The 15,812-nt window shown below is 36.1% G+C and overlaps 1 protein-coding gene across 5 annotated transcripts in view; it reads right to left on the reverse strand.

The window, feature by feature from the left end:
• USP25 (ubiquitin specific peptidase 25) overlaps positions 1–15,812 on the reverse strand; it is a 160,853-nt gene that overhangs the window by 109,097 nt on the left and 35,944 nt on the right. For 2 of the 5 annotated variants that reach the window (XM_070367608.1, XM_070367595.1), the window contains exons 4-5: positions 13,334–13,417; positions 2,704–2,827 (exon numbers count right to left, since the gene is read on the reverse strand). In XM_070367608.1, coding sequence (XP_070223709.1) covers positions 2,704–2,827; positions 13,334–13,417 — 208 coding nt within the window. Of the gene's footprint in view, positions 1–2,703; positions 2,841–13,333; positions 13,418–15,812 lie in introns of all 5 variants that reach the window. The other 3 variants (XM_070367620.1, XM_005898177.2, XM_070367615.1) reach the window with 2 other exon arrangements.

Below are 15,812 nucleotides of genomic sequence, written 5' to 3' on the forward strand. Positions count from 1 at the left end.
AACCTAGACCTACTTTCTACCCAACTTAGTCATTTCAGGAAGCAACCATTTTCACAACAAATATGCCAAGCCTAAGCTAGCCACATGCAATTTACTAACAAATTTCAGCCATCCATACTCTACTTGTTCCCTGTCTGAGCAGTAATAAATACATCCAATCCTGACTATATTAAGACGTATACTTTTAAAATGTTCAACTTAAGAAATTTTACCATGAAATTTATGGGTGCTGAAACAGAGTACTCTATGATGTAAAAAGATAGGTTTTAGCATATCTAGTTATACACAGTAACACAGTATTCCAAGTGTGTGAATTCATATTAAAGTATATATACTGAAATACAATCATAGTCAAATGACTCTGGGATTTTATTTAGAAAGATTTTGTCATCAAATAGTTAAATTCACTTTTAAAAATACTTTTTATAAAATATATGTTTAAATATATTTTACCCTTTGAATTTAGAGCCCTAAGTCTTAATAAAATTCACTAGAATACTGTAGTTGTCAAATGTCTAACTAGAATGCTCATCTTCCCTTATTTCTAATACAATGTGATTTATAAATATGCTTATTTACTGCATGTTCCATTTAAGATTTTTTGTTACCTGATATTATAAAACCTACACATATCAAGAAAAAAATTACACTGTGCAACAGTAAATACTCCTACTTTAACGGAGTATAATTTTATGTAAAATTTGTCATATAACACTATACCAAGTCTCTGTAATGTTATCTACAATAAAAATACTTGCAAAATAATTACTATTTAAGGGTATGCTAAAATTAAAAGATCAAGAATAAGAAAGAACATTATCTTAAAGAGATTTTTTCCATTTAGACAGAAATTAATATCTTAAAATATATATAACATATACTGAATGTAATAAAGATTAGGAATAATATAAACTCCTTCACTTTCAATTTTTTTAATCTAATTATTACATGCTATTTTAATTACAAAACACAATATATAAAACTACTGATACTAACTTGGTATATAATCCTCCAGTCTTGTTTCTATTTATGCAGTAATGTAAATCACTATATACAAAATTATACATGTACTTTAAAAAATATTTGTATCACAGTATATGAGCATGCTAAATTGCTTCAGTGGTTCTGACTCCTTGAAACCCCATGGACCGCGGGCTGCCAGGCTCCTCTGTGCATGCGATTCTCCAGACAACAACACTGGAGTGGGTTGCTATGCTCTCAGCTAGGGAATCTTCCCAATCCAGGGATCAAACTCAAGTCTCTTATGTCTCCTGCATTGGCAGGCGGGTTCTTTACCACTACTGCCACCTGGGAAGCCATATATTACATTTATCATCTCTTTTTCACATAATAGATCCTCATTCCCCTTAAATATGGATTTCAACTGATGTAGTTCATGTTTAAAATATTTCTTACAAAGCTTAAGTATTATCAGATTTTATAGTTATTCAAGACAATTATATCAATTCCAATTCATGTTTATAAGACAAAACCTAACTTTATAATTTCTCTAAATCCTTCAAAAAATCAGCCTAAATAAAATGACTGAAAACAGATATGCACTTTTGGTTTTTATTTAAAATTACTGGCATTAAATGATATTAGCTACAGTTAAAGAAGAATATGAGTTTTAATTAATTCTTACCATCTTAATATATTACAAAACAGTTTCCAAAGTAACATTTAGAGACATTAAAAGGTATTACTATGAAAAACTATGTGCCTTTGCTAATAAACATAGCATTTTGAGACATCTCCTATCATATAGTAATCTCAGATTACTTAGAAATACACTATTAAATACTGTGTCAAGGGAAATTATGTGAGAAAGCTGGTACATTCTGCTACCAAACAACTCTGTTAACAGGGAAAAGAACACTGGAGTCATAAGACTCATCTTAGCTGAGTACCTTTGGAAAATCATTTAACCTCTTCAAAGATAAATTTCTTCCACATTAAGATTAAATTGCCCCTGGCTCCAAAGAGTTGCGTAGATGATTATTGTCTGTTATAATTTAAAGTTGTTTTTTTTTTTTTTAAACCAAACTTATTTAATTCTTTGGTGGATCAAACTGTTTCAAACTAAACAGCTTTGGTAATTAAATCAAAAGATGCAATCTTGGAATCTTGCTCATTTCTTTAAAAAAAAAAAACAAACCTATTCTGATCATATTAAAGATCAGAAGTGGGCAAACTATGGCTCATGGGCCAAATCTAGCTGGCTGTCTACATTTTTGTAAATCAAGATTTACTGGAACACAACTGTACTCATTAAATTATGTACTACCAGTGGCTGCTTTTACACTATAATGCTAGAGTTGAGAAACTGCACCAGAAACCAGATGGCCAACAAAGCCTAAAATATTTACAACTGGCATGTTACAGATAAAGTCAGCTGATCCCTGCTATAAATGACTATAAGTTGAATTGGACAATGGATCCAAAAGGAGTTAAGGAAGAAAAAAACAAAATCAAAGTAATATTAAAATATATGCTTAAACTTAATGCCTCAAAATGCCACTCCAAAACTAAATCTAAGATTCAAATGCAATGAACATTCTAGTTACATAAAATATAACAATACTGAAGTTTACTAATAGTTTATTTAGAATAATAAAGTACATCTGTGTGCCTCTTCAAGTTAAAGTTAATTATTATTTCTATTATAAATAGTACTTATATCTATACAAATTGCATTTTTACCTGCTAATGGCTTGCTCCTCATCAGTTATTCCAGTCTCCCTGAATGCCCTGTTTGATTCCGCCAAACTCAAGGCAATTGCTCTCTGAAGATCATCTTTATCATCTCCAGTAAGATCAATCACATCTGAAAAGCAAAACTATGTTTCTCAAAATTAAGTCAACCAAAATGAAACGTAATTCCTAATGGAGATTTTATACCCAATACACCCTTTCAAATCAAACCCAGCACCAACTTAGTTCTGTACAGGAACCTCTCCAAAGAGAATGCAAACACATTTTAAATTGGTTATACTTTGCAATTTAATGTTCTTCCCTATAAAATTAAGAGCATAAATATTTTGCATTAGAGAAGACTCAATACTATGAAGTCTCTGATTAAAAGCTAATAAGGAGAAAGACTGCTAAAAACAGGTTCTATAATAACAAAAATTGAAAGCAACAATTAAACATTTACATTTATGCTTTCTGAAGTTAACCCACATATACACATGTTGCAGTTAGTCCATATAACCTAAACATTTATCAAAGTATAATAATTGAGCTCTCAAAATTATGTTCCAGAAACTAATTGACCATGTTGTTGTTTAGTCACTAAGTCATATTCAATTCTTTTGCAACCATATGGACCATGGCCCACCAGGCTCCACTGTCCATAGGATTTCAGGTAAAAATACTGGAGTTGGTTGCCACAACCTCCTCCAGGGGATCTTCCTGACCCAAGGATCGAACCCAGGTCTCCCACATTGCAGGTGGACTCTTTACTGGTGAGCCACCAGGGAAGCCCAATTGACCATATATACTTATATACACTTTTAAAGCCTGAAAGAATGTATGAAGCTGTTAACAGTGGTTAATTTTGAGAAAGAGGATTAGGGGGAAAAAAAAGTATAAGGATCTCTCGCTTTCTATTTTCTGTTCTATGCTTTTTGTTTAATTATAAAAAGAAGTTTTCATTTCACAAAAAGAAAATATACACTACTAAATGAAATGTTTTCTTCAGTGAGAATAAAATAAAATAGTCTTGATGCTGTAAGTATTCTTTCTCAAAAGAATAAAGTCTACAACTATTACCACATTCAGAAAAACTGCCTTGTAATCCAATTTCCCAACATATATTGAGCTACTTCCTTAACCCAAAAGTGATTAATTATACCTCTATTATCATTTAAACAATGGCAAACCATAACATGTTGCTAAGTAAGGGATTACAAAATAATAGGATGAGAAAGAGAAAGAAGTATAGCTGTTACTATCTTATCTTTGCATCGCTGGGATTATGCTGGTAGTATTTTGGACAAGTTTTATATTCATTTTGTTTATTTGTATTTGAGAAATGTTAAAAAAATTTTTTTCCTTTGTAATCTGAGTATTACAAGAGTGAAACAAGAAAAAGGAGTAAGGAGTGGGACCTAAGGTGTCTGAAAGTGACCTACCATCTGAAAGTAAAGTGAAAGTCCCTCAGTCGTGTCTGACTCTTTGCCATCCCATGGACTATACAGTTCATGGAATTCTCCAGGCCAGAATACTGGAATGGGTAGCCTTTCCCTTCCCCAGGGGATCTGCCCAACCAGAGATCAAACCCAGGTCTCCTGCATTGCAGGCAGATTCTTTACGAGCTGAGCCACAAGGGAAGCCCATCGAGCTAAGGGTTATATTAACTACTTAAAAAATTTTATCACACTTAGTAATAAAAAAAATACATCAACAGATTCAAAAGTCTACTTCTATTGTTATATATTTTTTCCTCCAAACAGTAGCTTATAGAGTACTAAAAATATTAGGAATAACAGTTGGCCATCAGATCAGATCAGTCGCTCAGTCGTGTCCGACTCTTTGAGACCCCATGAATCGCAGCACACCAGGCCTCCCTGTCCATCACCAACTCCCAGAGTTCACTCAGACTCACGTCCATCGAGTCAGTGATGCCATCCAGCCATCTCATCCTCCGTCGTCCTCTTCTCCCCTTGCCCCCAATCCCTCCCAGGATCAGTCTTTTCCAATGAGTCAACTCTTTGCATGAGGTGGCCAAAGTACTGGAGTTTCAGCTTTAGCATCATTCCTTCCAATGAACACCCAGGACTGATCTCCTTTAGGATGGACTGGTTGGAGTCCAAGGGACTCTTAAGAATCTTCTCCAACACCACAGTTCAAAAGCATCAATTCTTTGGCGCTCAGCCTTCTTCACAGTCCAACTCTCACATCCATACATGACCACTGGAAAAACCATAGCCTTGACTAGACAGACATTTGTTGGCAAAGTAATGTCTCTGCTTTTGAATATGCTATCTAGGTTGGTCCTAACTTTCCTTCCAAGGAGTAAGCGTCTTTTAATTTCATGGCTGCAGTCACCATCTGCAGTGATTTTGAAGCCCAGAAAAATAAAGTCTGACACCGTTTCCACTGTTTCCCCATCTATTTCCCATGAAGTGATGGGACCGGATGCCATGATCTTTGTTTTCTGAATGTTGAGCTTTAAGCCAACTTTTTCACTCTCCATTTTCACTTTCCTCAAGAGGCTTTTTAGTTCCTCTTCACTTTCTGCCATAAGGGTGGTGTCATCTGCATATCTGAGGTTATTGATATTTCTCCTGGCAATCTTGATTCCAGCTTGTACTTCTTCCAGTCCAGCGTTTCTCATGATGTACTCTGCATATAAGTTAAATAAGCAGGGTGACAATATACAGCCTTGACGTACTCCTTTTCCTATTTGGAACCAGTCTGTTGTTCTGTGTCCAGTTCTAACTGCTGCTTCCTGACCTGCATACAGGTTTCTCAAGAGGCAGGTCAGGTGGTCTGGTATTCCCATCTCTTTCAGAATTTTCCACAGTTTCTTGTGATCCACACAGTCAAAGGCTTTGGCATAGTCAATAAAGCAGAAATAGATGTTTTCTGGAACCCTCTTGCTTTTTCGATGATCCAGCGGATGTTGGCAATTTAGAAGACTTTTTTTAATTCCTTAGACAGTATAATTAAACCTTACAAAAGTGCAATAAAGTGAAAGTCACTCAGTCGTGTCCAACTCTTCATGATCCCATGAACTATATAGTCCATGGAATTTTCCAGGCCAGAATACTGGAGTGGGTAGCCGTTCCCTTCTCCAGGGTATCTTCCCAACCTAGAGATTGAACCCAGATCTCCAGCATTGCAGGCAGGTCTAAAAAAATTCAATCAAGTAAAATGTGGAACAGAGTTACATAACAACTGCAATGATACACCTGTCAGCAGGCCAAAGGATTCATATGTCTCGTTTACAAGTCCATCAAACCACAGCTGTAGATGGATGGTGTCACCGGTGTGTGTCATCATTCAGTCCAGCTGAAATATTGATTAAAGAAGCTAGAACTAGAGAGGCATGAAATGGACTCACAAAAATGAGATCATGGTCATTAAAAATGACTAAAAGTTGGGTGACTAAAGAGAGAATAATAAAGTAAAGAAAATAACTTGAAAATCACAAAGAAGCAAACAGGTTTGGAGGACTTGATCAATTAGCCCCTCAAGACTCCACTGTCTCATCTTCCTAGTATGCTTCCTTCAACCACAGAAGCTGAAAAGATTAAAACAACCAACCTATTTTCCTGATTAACTTGTAGTTAGTTTTGGATAAAATTTAGGTTCCACCAATCGAATATACTAGCATGAGATGTGAGAGGCAGCTATGAGGAGGAAGGCACTCTCTTGCTGCTTTTGGCTGTTTTTTTTACCAGCATGACTGAACAGATGTGGGCTGCCCCACAGTAGCAATCCAGTTTCCAGCTTCCAGCTTGAGGATGTCAAGAGAGAGAGTAGAAGTAGTAACCAGACTCTGTGCTCCAGTGTCCAGGCACAGCTTAGTGGCAGTTACTTAATCCTGGCTGGCTCTCCTTGGGCAACAGCTATAAAACTATGTTCTCAACTGTCCCATGGCAGTCTCCTGATTCACTGTCTCCCTGACTGTGGCAGATGGAGTAGCTTTGCTGGCTGGCCAGTCCTGCAAGAATCTGGGAGTCATTTCAGAAAGCTGAGCTAGAGATCCTTCCTCCAATGCTCCCACCAATTTTTTTTTTAAACAATCTAGTCCCCTGTATTAAATTTCTTCTTTGAAACTATCTAGTGTTTACTGTTTCACAACTGACAAGCAAACTAAGCTGGCTAGAGCAGAAACTCACTTCGAAAGAGCAACAAGTTATATTTCGAGCTTTTCATAATTCAGCAATCGTAACTCGAGAAACACAAAAGCAAAAAGTAAGGCAAGATGCTTTTAATCCTATTTCATAAACAAAATAACTGAAGTTGTGAGAAATGAAATCTAATATTATAAGAATAAAAGAAAGGTAGACAGGCTTCAAATTTAAGTCCTCAAATTATTAAATCCAGTGGTCTCCCCTCCATACTAGCAGTACCCAAGTGTAATCCATGGATTCTTGGGGATCCCCAGTGACTCTATAAGGGAAGGGGTTCCTTAAGTAAAATATGCTCTCATAAAAAATGTTATGATGTTATCTGTCTTTCCTACTATGGTCACATTTACAGTGATTATGCAAAACAACAGTGCATTAAACCACTGTGTCTTAGCACAAATCAAGGTAGCAGCATCAAGTTACATAAGCAATTCATTATATTACAACTATACACACTCAAATTCAAAAAACTCAAATTCAAAAAAAAAAGCCAATCTCTCTTAAATCCTTAATAAGTGAAAACTAATTTTATGAAATCTCAAACATTGTGTCACATGGTCTTTTACCTCTATGTGACAAAACTGAACATACGCACAGTAGTTCTGTTATGTACGCAAAGTACGCTGTTGCTAAAGAAAAACACACTAGTGCATTGCTTGAGCTGCAGGTTGAACTCAATGAATTTTCTTCATGGGGCACTGTTTTTACTGGATATTACAACTGATAAACTACAAACAATGATTATTCAGACATCAGTATTTGACAGACATTTTCTCAAAAAAAGGGCAGCCTGTCACTTGAAAAACAAATGAGACTATTTGCTGCCAATGATAACTACAGAATTTTCAAGCAGAGGTTGCAACTTCAGAAAACTTGTTTCTATCACTATGAGAGTGATATCTTCCCAGTATAAGGCTTTTCTGGTGAAATCAAGTGATATTAACAATTTTTATTTGTTTTATAATATAGATGTTCTTCCAACATTTGGAAGGAAATCTTTTCCAAATTACCAATGCATTGTGTTACTAAATCATGCATGGATTAACAAGTCAATCCAAAGAGCAAGGCAAGATCCTCGGAGCATCTTTTGTTCTAATACTTGGTCTCTGACCCAGTTCCTGACAAAAAGCTCCTATATCACTTGGCATTTCCTAGGTGACAGGAGCATCTTTTGTTCTAAAGAGATGACTCTTGGGGGCTCCAGACTGACTTCAGGATGGGCCAGAAAGACTAAGTCATGATGAGAAGCTTGCTACTTGGAGCCCCATGTCCCATCCTCTAGGGAGATATATATGAGGGACTGGAGATTAAGTTAACAAACAATCAAGCCTACTTCATGAAACTGCCATAAAAATTCCCAAAGTACAAGGCCTGGAGAGCTTCCAGGTTGATGAACATATCCATATGCTGGGAGGGTGGTACATCTCAACTCCACAAGGCAGAAACTTCTGGCTTGGGACTTTTCCAGACTACAGAGGTGTGCTCTATACACCTCTCCATCTGGCTGTTCATCCTTTATCATAGCCTTTAATATAATAAACTAATAAAAAGTGTTTCCCTGAGTTGTGAGCCATTATAGCAAATTATCAAACTTGAGGGGGTCACGAGAACTCCCAATTTGAACTCAGGTCAAACAGAACACAGGTAACCTGGGGACCCATTACTTGTGACTGGTGTCTAAGGCAGGAGTTTTGTGGGACGGAGAATTTAGCCTGTGGCATCTGCTGCTCACTTCAGGTAAATGGTGTCAGAATGGTAAAACACCCAGCTGATGTCATAGAACTGGTCATATATAGGGAAAAACAACCTCACATATCTGGTATCAGAGGAATTAAGTGTGAGCAGAGGAAGAAAAAAGTAATTATAGTCTTTAATGCTAGGAAGACTGACTGACCAGACCATCGGTCCTTAATTGAAATTCTGAGATTTGCTCCTTTAAGCAATGGAGAAGGTTTAGTATAGTTTCACATTAATTACAATAATTTTCTCCATGATGTTCATAAAGCTTCTTCTTTCCATAGGTTATTTTAGAACCATACAGCCATACAGCAATACTGAATTATTATAACCTACATGCATATCAAATACACATGATTTTAAGAACAGATATTAAGAAAGTAAAATGTTATTTTAATAATGATTGATCCTAAATTTAATCTCTTTCTAGAGTTTAGTAGAATGATTTCTGTAAAATATGTAATGAGCTATCAATTTCACAATGGAAAATAATCCTCTATGATTTTCTTATGTGCTTATTCAAAAAAGGAACAGAACATGCTTTCAGTTCAGTTCAGCCGCTCATTCGTGTCCAACTCTTTGCGACCCCATGGACTGCAGCACGCCAGGCCTCCCTGTCCATCACTAACTCTCGGAGTTTACTCAAACTTATGTCCATTGAATCAGTGATGCCATCCAACCATCCCATCCTCTGACGTCCCTTCTCCTTTTGCTTTCAATCCTTCTCAGCATCAGGGTCTTTTCAAATGAGTCAGCTCTTCACACCAGGTGACCAAAGTACTGGAGTTTCAGCTTCAACATCAGTCCTTCCAATGAACACTCAGGACTGATCTCCTTCAGAATGGATTGGTTGGATCTCCTTGCAGTCCAAGGGACTCTCCAGAGTCTTCTCCAACACCACAGTTCAAAAGCATCAATTCTTCAGTGCTCAGCTTTCTTTATAGGTCAACTCTCACATCCATACATGACTACTGGAAAAACCATAGCCTTGAATAGATGGACCTTTGTTGGTAAAGTAATGTCTGCTTTTTAATATGCTGTCTAGGTTGGTCATAACTTTTCTTCCAAGGAGTAAGCGTCTTTTAATTTCATGGCAGCAATCACTATCTGCAGTGATTTTGGAGCCCAAAAAAATAAAGTCTGATACTGTTTCCACTGTTTCCCCATCTATTTGCCATGAAGTAATGGGACCGGATGCCATGATCTTAGTTTTCTGAATGTTGAGCTTTAAGCCAACTTTTTCATTCTCTTCCTTCACTTTCATCAAGAGGCTCTTTAGTTCTTCTTCACTTTCTGCCATAAGGATGGTGTCATCTGCATATCTGAGGTTATTGATATTTCTCCTGGCAATCTTGATTCCAGCTTGTGCTTCATCCAGCCCAGTGTTTCTCATGATGTACTCTGCATATAAATAAGCAGGGTGACAGCATACAGCCTTGATGTACTCCTTTTCCTATTTGGAACCAGTCTGTTGTCCTATGTCCTATGTCCTATGCTTCCTGACCTGCACATAGGTTTCTCAAGAGGCAGGTCAGGTGGTCTGGTATTCCCATCTCTTTCAGAATTTTCCAGTTTATTGTGATCCACACAGTCAAAGGCTTTGGCATAGTCAATAAAGCAGAAATAGATGTTTTTCTGGAACTCTCTTGCTTTTTCCATGATCCAGCAGGTGTTGGCAATTTGGTCTCTGGTTCCTCTGCCTTTTCTAAAACCAGCTTGAACATCAAGAAGTTCACGGTTCACGTATTGCTGAAGCCTGGCTTGGAGAATTTTGAGCATTACTTTACTAGCCTGTGAGATGAGTACAATTGTGCGGTAGTTTGAACATTCTTTGGCATTGCCTTTCTTTAGGATTGGAATGAAAACTGACCGTTTCCAGTCCTGTGGCCACTGCTGAGTTTCCAAATTTCTGGCATATTGAGTGCAGCACTTTCACAGTATCATCTTTTATGATTTGAAACCACTCAACAAGCTTTAGTAGTAAACGATTTCTAATTGGCAAAAGTAAATTACAAAAATTTAGCCTTTGTAAAAAATTCCATCCAATGCCAAGGGACAACCTTGGTAAAACACTACACTTTCTTTCAACCAATCCTCTCTTCATTATTAGAATAAATATGAACCAAATTCAAGAGCACAAGCATGTTAGTGTCAGCTGAGTAACATTGCAGAAAAATCACAGTACAAAAACCTATGAACAGTACTCGCCAACATTTCAAGACTGCCCAAAATAAAACATTTTTTTCCTGTAAAGTCAGAAATTTATACATCAAAACATAACATTCACCTTAATAAATCCTTCTAAAAACTTACACACCAACTACCAAACATTTCTCTGCTAACTCCAAAATACAGAGGGCCATCAACAATAAATTAGACTTCAAATGTATACATTATTTATCATTCATAATTCATTTTCTCATGAAATGGTACATAAAATGGCATAAGGAATCCAAGTTAGTTCAGAAGAGCCAATTTAGCCCATAATCTAATTGAACTACAATGTATGTAAGATTGTAGTTACATCTACAATGTAAGATTTTGATTTAGGTGGGAAGAAAGTTCTTTCATTATTTTCCTCACCTACATAAGGCTAACCCTAGGGGAAACATTTTTCTTTTTTTTTCTTTTTTTTTTTTTAACAAGCCAAACTTATACTTACCATCAGCAAAGATTTCTAGGCAGAGAAGTGATATGAATAGAAAGAACCATTTGGGAAATTAAGAATTAAAAGTGCTGAACAAGTGTTTGAGAAGAGTTGTAATAAGAATATGTACCAGGGCAGAAAAACTGAAGGAAAAAGTAGGCACGTAAAAACTGACAGAGAAACACTGAAGGGGAAAGCAGGCACATAAAAAGTGACAGAACTGCAAACTACACGGTGGTTCTGGGAGATGAGGAAAAGCTGGACGGGACCAAAAAAAAAAAAAAAAATCACTGAGCCACCAAAAGGAAGGGGATGCCCTTGAAAGAAAAAAGCAAAGATGAAGAGAGAGATCACAAGCAGGTGAATGGAAATGAGGAAAAGACCATTCTCAGCCTCACTCTGCTTCAACAGCGGTTGCTGTCCTCACCACTCACCTTCTGAGCCAAAAACACTCCTGCCTCAAGGCCCCAGCCTGGGCCACACTTCCCTCAGATTTCCTGGAGGTTCAGCCCCTCTCTTCCTGAGGCATCTGTATAAGTGAGACATTCACCACCCAACCCTCCATCTAAAATACCACACCCTGTATCTGAACTACAAACCCATCCCTGTCACCCTCTGTCCTTCTACCCTGCTCTGTTGTTCTTCATAAACTTACTACTACCAGACATTTTTTATTTACTATTTACCATCAGTCTTCCCCCTATGTTAATGCATAGGGGGATGTTAACTTCTTGATATTTTTAATGGTCTAAAAGCGTACTTGATTTGTATTAGGAAATCAATAAATATCTGTTAAGCAAATAAAGGTTAATATCTAGACTGGAATAGAAATAAAAATTAATGAGTGATCTTCATAGTGGCACTAGTTAGAATACTTGAGAATATATACTTCATCCACTGAAAACTTCTCCAGATAAAGGAAAACTAGCATAATAAGGTGTCATGTTAAAAGAATACTTAAAAGCATGAAGACATAATAGAAATTGTGCTGCTCACTGCACTCTCCCATTCTTTTCCAACCTTATCGTTGCTAAACTCAGATTCTCCAAAACAGTGATGTCCAATAAAACTTCCTGTGATGGTGGAAATGTACTATTATCCACACAGCCCAATACAGTAGCCACTAGTTGCATGTTGATGACTACTGCCCATTTTAAATGTATCTATGGCAACAGAAAAACTGAGCTTCAGGATTATTTAAATTGATGTTAAATTTAAGTTGCCACATGTAACTACTGGCAACTGTATTAACAACTCAGTTCTAAACAGTCTTGCTCTGTTTTTAATAGTTGCTGCTAAATTTATAACGGCAGCACTGTTAAGAAAAGGGATAATAAAGGAGGCATACCCTGAGTTTGTCATCTATTTCATCATGTTTTCTGACTTGGAAAAAGCAAAAATTATCATTCTGTATTAGTCAACAAAAAGTGCAAATGCCATAGCTATAATTTTGTCCTAAAATTACAGAAAATAAAAGTTATGCAAGCAATTCTACAGTGTATGTCTAACACAGAATGTATGCCTAACTGCATCTAATCAGCTACAAGTTATTTGCATACCACTGTAGCATCTCATTTTTCGGCTTAACTGACTTTTGGTGAATCATGCATTATGCATTAGAAATCTCTACAGAGATTTAACTTCTATTTCACTTTTTTCTTTCTGCAGTTGCTTAACAAATTTGGTGAATGGGAAAAATTATCAGTGTTCAATTGGTAAATCCTAAAACTTCTCAACATAAATGATTCACCCTCAGCAGGGTTAAGAAGACTAGACTGGAATCTGTTTATAATTTTTGCTTTAAATCTAAAAAATAAAAATAAAAAATCAATTTTAGACTAGTCAAACAATATAACTAAGACTAGAGTTCTGGGACAGAACTTCAACATGTTTCTCACTTTCTGTGCAATCCTTACCAAACAATTCAAGTTCTTCTGTGAAAAGAAATACAGCATTTTTTTAAAAAATACAATGCTTCTAAATTTGTGAAAGGTCTACCACTTAACACTCACTCCAGCGTGTTATACTAATTTCTCTAAAACTTAAGTCAATATGTGGCATTATTTTCTATGTTAAAATTACCTACCCAAATCCCTCTTATCTTTTGATCCATACTTTGATTGCTCAATTGTAGCACATCTTGTTCTGGTGGGCATATACTGTTTTTTTCCTGTTTTAAAAAAGTTCAAAAGAATTTAATGATCAAGAAAGAAAGAATATTACTATTTGATTTCAAATTGGGCAAAAGCGTTGTATGGTCATGTCTATGACAGAGTTTGTCATGACACAAAAACTTCACACATTCTCTTCTCTGATTATTAAATATACCTATGATATCTCAGTATCTTGCACTGTTTCCTAGTCCTCTTTGCATTTTTAATTGCAAAATTCCTAACACAATCATTTCACTTCTCATTTAAGCTGGAGGCAGGAGGCACTCATTTGACAATTCACAATATACAGTCTAAACAGGGGATAAAAGTAATTTAAAAATGTGCCTCAACTATATGCTAACAGTACTACAAAAAAGTTTTTTGGTTTTTTTTCCCCCCGGAAACCAGCAGTATTTATTTACAGCTTGGAATGTTACCAAAATAATAATTCTTAATTCCTTATTATGCAGAGTACAAGCTTTCCTTGAAATGTTTCCTTTTTCTCTCAAAAATGAAAAGTAAAAATACACCGAGGCCAATAATTGCACTACCAACTACTGAAAACGTAATTACTTCTTCAATATTAAAGTTCACAAACATTGCGTTCACAAATATGTTCTCCTCTCAAATGACATAATTTTCTTTCTTTTCTGATATACTTGGGTATATGAAAATTTCCCTACAACCCCAAATGTGACTTCTATGGAATATTAATTTAAAAACTAAATTTTTCTAGTCATCAAAAAAACACGTGTTTAGTTCTTCTAAAAAAGACCTTTAGTTACAAGTTTTACTCTAGTTTATAACAAGGAACCATTATGTATTTAGCATTACAGACTTTTATTTCAAAACATAAATGTTTTATCAGCACTAAAACCAATAGATGACAAAAAGTTACCAAGGTTTGTTTACGCCTTAGCCCTGTTTATAACAGATTTTACACTTAAAAACAGAAGAGAGAGAGAGAGAAGAAATTGAAAAAACAAAAACCCTTGCCATTATTTGAAAGAATTAAGTTCAAGCATCATTCCTTCCAAAGCACACCCAGGACCAATCTTCTTTAGAATGGACTGGTTGGATCTCCTTGCAGTCCAAGGGACTCTCAAGTCTTCTCCAACACCACGTTCAAAAGCATCAATTCTTCGGCACTCAGCTTTCTTCACAGTCCAACTCTCACATCCATAGATGACTACTGGAAAAACCATAGCCTTCACTAGACAGACCTTTGTTGGCAAAGTAATGTCTCTGCTTTTGAATATGCTATCTAGGTTGGTCATAACTTTCCTTTCAAGGAGTAAGCGTCTTTTAATTTCATGGCTGCAATCACCATCTGCAGTGATTTTGGAGCCCCAAAAAATAAAGTCTGACACTGTTTCCACTGTTTCCCCATCTATTTCCCATGAAGTGATGGGACCAGATGCCATGATCTTAATTTTCTGAATGTTGAGCTTTAAGCCAACTTTTTCACTCTCCTCTTTCACTTTCATCAAGAGGCTTTTTAGTTCCTCTTCACTTTCTGCTGTTCTTTGGGAGGAATGATGCTAAAGCTGAAAACTCCAGTACTTTGGCCACCTCATGCGAAGAGTTGACTCATTGGAAAAGACACTGATGCTGGGAGGGATAGGGGGCAGGAGGAGAAGGGGACGACAGAGGATGAGATGGCTAGATGGCATCACCGACTCGATGGACGTGAGTTTGAGTGAACTCCGGGAGTTGGTGATGGACAGGGAGTCCTAGTGTGCTGTGATTCGTGGGGTCGCAAAGAGTCAGACATGACTGAACGACTGAACGACTGAACTGAACTGAACTGATGGTCAATTTTCAAGTAACAAGGCATTTCACATACAATTGAGAAAATGCTCAAAAAGAGCTTTTCATCTAGAACAATCCCTTGAAAATTTCCTCACACTCTGATCACTCCAACATTCCACACTCCTTTAGCACTTACACTTTTATTTAAGAAGAGGTCTGCATTTAAATATATATATTCACTTACATTTATTTTCTGTCCTTCCCATATTTAACCACTCCTTCCAAGAATTAAAAATAAACAAGAGATTTCATTTTTCCTCAGCAATTATAGCATAGTAATTTAAAGAATCTGCTGAATGCATGACATTTACTTACTTTCTCAGTTTTAAACCATGTAATACTATTATGACATGACTAAATTTAAATGCTGAATCAAGACTATTTCCTAAAGACAGTCGTCCTTAAAAATTTTTTAAAGATGTAAGTTGTAAAATGGAAAAAAATTATTTTTACCTCATAAGCTATATTTTCCCACTTTGATACTGATACTATTATAGTACAATCACCTCACTATATTTTTACAATTTTTTTCTCAATAATCTCAAACCAACTTTATGAATATACTATACAAATTATTCAATTATTAAATATGAGTTAGCA

This window comes from Bos mutus, chromosome 1 (genome assembly GCF_027580195.1).
Source record: "Bos mutus isolate GX-2022 chromosome 1, NWIPB_WYAK_1.1, whole genome shotgun sequence".
NCBI classification, from domain to species: Eukaryota; Metazoa; Chordata; class Mammalia; order Artiodactyla; family Bovidae; genus Bos; species Bos mutus.